Source organism: Mirounga leonina, unplaced genomic scaffold (assembly GCF_011800145.1).
Source record: "Mirounga leonina isolate KUSES-001 unplaced genomic scaffold, KU_Mleo_1.0 Mir_200, whole genome shotgun sequence".
Lineage (NCBI taxonomy): Eukaryota > Metazoa > Chordata > Mammalia > Carnivora > Phocidae > Mirounga > Mirounga leonina.
Genome location: NW_023270503.1, coordinates 26,442,941 through 26,450,386, shown reverse-complemented (window position 1 = coordinate 26,450,386; position 7,446 = coordinate 26,442,941). Strand labels below are relative to the sequence as shown.

Sequence of the window (7,446 nt, the reverse complement as noted above, 5' to 3'; positions counted from 1 at the left end):
CTGTTGTAAATCATGCTGCTATAAACACAGGGATGCATGTATCCCTTCGAATTTGTGTTTTGGTATTTGGGGGAGGGAAGGGAAGACCCAGCAGTGTGATTACTTGATCATATGGTAGTTCTTTTAGCTTTTTTTTTTTTAGAATTTTTATTTATTTGATAGAGACACAGTGAGAGAGGGAACACAAGCAGGGGGAGTGGGAGAGGGAGAAGCAGGCTTCCTGCCAAGCAGGGAGCCTGAAGTGGGGCTAGATCCCAGGACCCTGGGATCATGACCTGAGCTGAAGGAAGACGCTTAATGACTGAGCCACGCAGGCGCCCCTACTTAGCTTTTTGAGGAAACTCCATACCATTTTCCACAGTGGATGCACCCCCCCCATGTTTGCATTCCTACCAATAGCATGGGAGGCTTCCCCTTTCTCCACTGCCTCACCAACACCTGTTCTTTCTTCTGTTGTTGATTGTAGCCATGCTGACAAGTGTGAGGTGCTATCTCATTACAATTTTGATTTGCATTTCCCTGATGGCAAATAATGATGAGCATCTGTAGGTCATCTTTGGAGAAATGTCTGTTCATGTCCTCTGCCCATTTTATAATTGGCTTATTCGCTTTTTGGGTGTTGAGTTTTGTAAGTTCTTCATATATTCTGGATACTAATTCTTTATTAGACACGTCATTTGCAAATATCGTCTCCCATTCAGTTGGTTGCTTTTTAGTTTTACTGATCATTTCCTTCACTGTGCACAAGCTTTTTATTTTGATGTAGTATCAATAGTTCATTTTTGCTTTTGTTTCCTCTGTCTCAGGAGACAAATCTAGAAAAAAAGTTGCTACAGTCGATATCAAAGAGGTTACTGTCTAAATAGCATCTTTTGAAAAGTAAAAATTTTTTTGATGGAATCCAATTAATTGATTGCTCTGGGATGCAATTAAGTTGATTTAACAGTTTGATCCTTTCAAAACTTACTTATAAACGGTGTGAGATGGGATCAGAGCACCCTTTACTGTAGGGAAAAAATTGCCCCATTCCTGAGGCAATATTATTCTAAATACTCTAACCAATGACCCCTGAATTCACTCTGTATTCACTCTGGCTCATGGGAGCATGTGCTGTTTCTGGCCTGTGTCAGCTCCAAGAATTGTTTCCCTTGTCTTTTATGGAGGTAGGGTGGGGCAGTGCAGCTCTTTTTCTGCCCTTGGCTAGTTTCTTCATGCACATGCACTCATAAGTACTCAGCTGAAGATGGAGGTGGACCCTCTGCAGATCTCTGAGGTTCTCTGTGCAACTCTCTTTTCTCTGGTACTCTATCCTGTGAATTGCTGCTGACTTGGCCTCCTTCATCCCAACTCTGTCTCCTCAAGTCAGGAGGATTACCAGGCTCTACCTGGTTCTCTCTCCCAGAGCTGCACCCTCCAGAAACTCTCTTCAAGAAATAAACTGAGGCAATTCTAGGGATCACCTCATTTGTTTCCCCTAAGGTACCAGTGTTCTGACCCAACAGCCAATGTCTAAAAACCACTGTTTCATTTATTTTGTCTAGTTTTTTAGCTGCTTCAGGCAGAAGGGTAAATCCAGTCCCTCAACTCCTCAGCAGGAAATATAAGTCCCTTTTTTTCCCCCTCTGTTCTTCAATTATTTAAAAAAATTCATGTAATATAAGCAAATAGATTTTCTGTATGTGTTCCCTTATTTTTTTCTACCCATCAGCACTTTTTTTCCCCCAAATTTTCATTTAAATTCTAGTTAACATATAGTGTAATATTGGTTTCAGGAGTAGAATTCAGTGATTCATCACTTACATATAACATCCAGTGCTCATCCCAACAAGTGCCTTCCTTAATCCCTTCACCCATCTAGCCCATCCTCCACCCACATCCCTCCTTTATTTGTTTAGACACATTGTAGAACACTATAGACACTTTGCTCCATCTGCTTTATCATCTCTTAACAATATATCCTGGAGATTACTTCATAGTAGCATATAAAGATACTCCTTATTCCTTTTTACAGCTGAATAGTACTCTATCATGGCGATGCACCAGGGCTTATTCACTCCTACACTACTGAAGGACACCCAGGTTGTGTCTAGCTCTTGTTTTGTTTTTACAAATAGCAGTGCCATGAATAATCTTGCATAACATCTTTTTATAGTTTTGCCTGAGTACCCTGGATAATTTATAGAATTGGGATAGCTGAGTCAAAGAATAATGCCACTAATTATTGTCAAATCTTTTTAAGAAAGGTATAAGCATGCCTACTTCCACATAATCTATTAGACAATGTTGTCAAATTTTGAGTTTTTGACAGTCCCACAGGTGAGAAGTGGTATCCTGTATAATTTCATTTCCATTCCTATGTGTGAGACTGGGCATCTCTATATGATGAAGAGAGATCTTCATTTTATTTTTCCATCAGGTTTTTCCTCTTCTCCAGTCTAATTTTAGAAATGCTTTATATATTAAGGTCATTGGCTCTTTGTCTTTGGTATAAATTGCAAGTATTTTTTTTTTTCATTCAGTCATTTGTCTTTTTACTTTGTTTCTGGTGAGATTTTAAAATATATTTTCTTTATTACAAATTATTATCTTTTCACTATCAGAATTTAATTGCAAAATGTATGTGTATACAATTGAAAAAAATATTAAATTATGCGTCCTCTTTAAGTGAGTTCTCCTGCCAACTCTACTGCCCATTTTGTAAGTGATCCTGGTTGACTCTCTTTGAAGTGCGATTGCATCACTATCCTCCTTACTGCTCCCATTGCCACCAATCTAGACAGGCATTCATCTCTCATCCCTAGCCTGCAACCACCACCTAAACTTTCTTCCTGCTTCCTGTCACTCCACCCACCCCCAGCCAAATATTTTAAAAGCCTAGATGTTCTCTCACACCTTTCTCCCAACTGTGTGATGATACACTATCCACTTTCTTTGCATAAATTCAAGAATATCTTTACATTCTCATTTTAGCAGTGGATTATTATTTTTCTTTACCATCCTACAAATACCAACCGGACAAGTCATTTACTCCATCAGAGGCCAAAAATAAACCCCCATTCAATAATATCCCCACTGTCTGAATGTTTTTCTTTTCTCCATCCATCTAGATTATCTATAGTATGATAAAGGGTGAGTAAATGCCCTATGTTTTCCATAAATTCCACATTCACTCAACTAACATTCATTCAGATTACTAGGCACCATGTTTATATGGTAAATATACCTATATTGGCTTATATGAATAAGCCAATCTCTGACCTCATGGGGTATATAGAAGGATTGGGGGGGATATGAACCAATTATGATAGAGTGTGATACCCTATAGCACAGGTATCTTGGAGCAAAAGGGAAAGAAGGATTCGTTTTGAATGTGGTAGATGTCAAGAAAGACATTAGAGATGAGTTGGTATCCAGACTAGACATTTATGTATGAGCAAGAGTTTGCTGAACTAACAAGGGAGAAAGCACACTTACACAAATGAAACAGTATGAGAAAGGACATGGATTACTCCTCACACCTGTTTGAAACTTCTAAGAAAGAACCCTATTGACTATATGACTTCAATCTATCTGAGCCTCAATTACCTCATGTCTGAAGAATTAAGAAAAGTTGTGACCACCTCTTAGAGCCCTTGTGAAGTATAAACAAGGTAACAAAGATGACTCAAAATTCCTGACATACAATAGGCACTCAAAAATAGTGTTAGTATTATCTCATATTTCATAAGTGTACAGATTTAAATACATAATTGTTATTTATCAACAATGTTCTACATGCTTGCCAAACCCCTACATATGTATCTTGTTTGTCTTATTCAAGTGCCTACAGGACACAGATTAAAGCTTAACCCCTTAGATATGATTTATAACAAGCAAAATACCTCAAACATAAGTTTTTGAGAGACAAAAGCTCAGAATATAAGAAAATATTCAATATACATATTCTATTGGGTATGTTCATCCACTAAAATAGGAGAAAAAATACTCCTTTATGATACCCTATCTCTGAAGAACATGTCCATAATAATTTTTAAAAGGGCCTATTCATGCCAATGGGTTTTTTACTATTTAATAGTAGTGAATCATTGCATTATAACTTTCAAATTGAATAGATTCAATAAGACAAAACAGATAGGAACTTTGTTAGGATCCTTCATACCTCACTGGCCATCCATAAAATCCAAAGGAATCACAGTATTCTCCACTGCACACAAGGGACACCCCGCCCCCCCGCCGCCAAGATGGCTCTTTCATCCTATTTTCCTACCAGCATTCTCATATGACTTGTTGTTAACCTCTTGACAGCAGATTTAGTCATCATAAAATCCATTCTCAACATACTATCCTGGAGTTAAATACATAAATGAAGATTTAATACTTGTGAAATCCAATGAAACAATGCCAGGGGATGGGACTACTTTGGAAGACATATCAGACAACGGAAGAAATAATGGGAGCTGATTCAATTGGTTTTAACCAAATGAGAGAGCTCACAGTACAACAGGAGAAGGAAATGGAGCCTTTTCTATATATAGGTATATTTACCAGATAAACATAATTATCTAATTTACTAAAACTAACTGATTTTCTATTAGGATAAACAACAAGAAGGGTCCTGCACATGGTCATAGTAGCTCTCAGCAGGGTATAAAAGTGACAGAGGGCAGGGAGAGATCACACTTGAGAACCTCATTCTTCTGGAAACCCACCCAGAACCTCCACCCTCTGACACCATGGTCAACTCCTGTTGTGGCTCCGTCTGCTCTGACCAGGGCTGTGGCCAGGAGACCTGCTGCCACCCCAGCTGCTGCCACACCACCTGCTGCAGGACCACCTGCTGCCGCCCCAGCTGCTGCGTGTCCAGCTGCTGCCGCCCCTCCTGCTGTGGTCCCAGCTGCTGTGGCTCCAGCTGCTGCAGGCCCAGCTGCTGCATCTCTAGTTGCTGCCGCCCCACCTGCTGCAGGACTACCTGCTGCCGCCCCTCCTGCTGTGGCTCCAGCTGCTGCCGCCCCTCCTGCTGCATTTCTAGCTGCTGCCGCCCCGCCTGCTGTGGCCCCACCTGCTGTGGCTCCAGCTGCTGCAGGCCCAGCTGCTGCATCTCTAGCTGCTGCCGCCCCACCTGCTGCCAGACCACCTGCTGCAGGACCACCTGCTGCCGCCCCAGCTGCTGTGTGTCCAGTTGCTGCCGCCCCTCCTGCTGTGGCTCCAACTCCTATGGCTCCAGCTGCTGCCGCCCCTCCTGCTGCATTTCTAGCTGCTACCGCCCCTCCTGCTGTGGCTCCAGCTGCTGCCACCCCTCCTGCTGCATCTCTAGCTGCTGCCGCCCCTCCTGCTGTGGTTCCAGCTGCTGTGGCTCCAGCTGCTGCCGCCCCTCCTGCTGCTGCCCCTCCTGCTGCCTGCGCCCAGTCTGTGGTCAGGTCTCCTGCCACACCACTTGTTATCGCCCCACCTGTGTCATCTCCACCTGCCCTCATCCCATGTGCTGTGCCTCCTCTTGCTGCTGAGCCCCCTGCCGTGTGACTACCATCTCTGTTTACCTCTGCCCTACAGGTGTAGACCCTCCTTTCGTGCTGAGCATTAGGACATATGAAGGCTGGTTGACCTCATTCAACAGGTTGAGCCTCATGATTCCAAAGAACCCATCCCACTATCTCTGTGAGCACATTCTGGTTCATGTTAAGCTCCTTCCATTATTATCTTTTCCTTTCAATATTGGTGCCAAATATGGATATTAATCTGTAATCCATCAGCTAAAAAATTAGCCCAGTCCTCTAAATTTCTCTTTCTTCCTTATCACTTAGGGGCTCTAGATTATCCTTCCTAACAAAGTGAATATTATCTGTAACCCCTGTGCAGTACTGATTTGATACCCTTTGACCTGAGATTCAGTCATACCCTTAGACCTGGGGGTCCAGTTATGTAGTTTCTAAAAGAGTGAATTTCTTATGTTTTGTTGCTTCTCTGCTTTCTAATAAACTTTTCTACACATAAAAATTCATCGGTATTGTTCTCTATTGTTTTCATGATCATTTTACTCAGTAACTAGGCAACTATATTTTACATGATGATACAGGAAGAACACTCATGCTGAAACCACTTTGAGAAGAAGTGCTATATCAAATATAGATAATTTAAGATATTGGAACAAAAGCAGCACATATGTATGTCCACATGTATATGTCTTAATATCCTAAATTGGGACAGATTTAATTCATGTCTTTAGCTCCTATTTTTAAATTTTAATTTTTTATTGAGGTATAATTGACATATAACATATATTTCAGGTATATACCATAACTTGATACTTGTATACTCTAAGAAATGATTACCACAATAAATCCAGTTACTATCTGTCACCATACAAAGTTACAAAAATTCTTTTCCTTGTAATGAGAACTTTTAAGATTTATTCTTTTAGCAACTTTCAGGTATGTGATACAATATTATTGACTATAGTCACCATGCTAACATTACATCCCCATGACTTATTTATTTTATAACTGGAAGTGTACACCTCTTGACTACCTTCACCCAGTTTGCCCACCCCCAACCCCACTCCTCTCTGGCAACCACCAATCTGTTCTCTGTATCTGTGAGTTTTGTTTTGTTTGTTTGTTCATTTGCTTATTGAAATCATACAGTATTAGTCTTTGACTTAACTTAGCATAATATCTTCAAGATCCACCCATGTTGTTGCAAATGGCAAGATTTCATTCTTCTTTATGGGTGAGTAAAATTTCATTGTATATCTACACCACATCTTCTTTATCCATTCATCCATTGATGCACACTTAGGTTGTTTCTCTAGCTTGGCTATTGTAAATAATGCTACAATGAACATAGGAATGCATATATCTTTTTGAATTAATGTTTTCATTTTCTTTGGATGAATACCCAGGAGTGGAATTGCTGGATCATATGGCAGTACTATTTTTAATTTTTTAAGGAACCTCCATATTGTTTTCCAGAGTGGCTGCACCAATTTATATCCCCATCAACAATGCACAGGGTTCTCCTTCTTGAAGCCATGCTTTGCAATCACGTTGGGATAGCCCCCCTTCTATTACATCCCCTTCAATCAGTAAACCCAATGTAGAAAGAAGGTTATAATGACAAATTTAAACATTAGTAACATATTTTTAAATGAAAAGCTTAGTAAAATTACATAAATACAATAACAAATGAAAAGTTTAATAAAATTAATTATATAAACAAAGATAAAAAACTAATGAAATAGAAAAGGTCTGGTAAAACTGATCAAAGAGAGAGAAAGGGAGAAAGATGATGACTGAAAGACTGACAAATAACATTATGCTTGAAAAGGGGAATAATCAGCTCCCAAAAGAGTAGAAACTTTTACAAAACATATCAGAACATTACATATAAGTTTATACCAATATGTTTGAAAATTACAATTGAATTGACTATGTCTAGAAGAATATAAAT

The 7,446-nt window shown here is 39.9% G+C and overlaps 1 protein-coding gene across 6 annotated transcripts; it reads left to right on the top strand.

Annotated features, from left to right (window-relative positions):
* The first annotated feature begins 4,695 nt into the window (after positions 1-4,695).
* LOC118024873 (keratin-associated protein 4-6-like) lies at positions 4,696-5,504 on the top strand. Of its 6 annotated transcripts, none has more exons than XM_035027080.1 (2): positions 4,696-5,086; positions 5,360-5,504. In XM_035027080.1, exons 1-2 carry the CDS (start codon positions 4,734-4,736, stop codon positions 5,502-5,504), a joined length of 498 nt encoding a protein of 165 aa, XP_034882971.1. In that variant the 5' UTR covers positions 4,696-4,733. The 6 variants fall into 6 exon arrangements, with proteins under 6 accessions (XP_034882971.1, XP_034882970.1, XP_034882968.1 ...); XM_035027079.1 differs by having other exon boundaries at positions 4,696-5,144; positions 5,385-5,504; XM_035027077.1 differs by having other exon boundaries at positions 4,696-5,173.
* The last annotated feature ends 1,942 nt before the right edge of the window (positions 5,505-7,446 follow it).

Coding starts and splice junctions, on each gene's coding strand:
- LOC118024873 (XM_035027074.1), top strand. CDS start 4,734: ATGGTCAACTCCTGTTGTGGCTCCGTCTGCTCTGACCAGGGCTGTGGC. Junction 4,859..4,963: donor TGCCGCCCCAGCTGCTGCGT/GTCCAGCTGCTG, acceptor CACCTGCTGCAG/GACTACCTGCTGCCGCCCCT.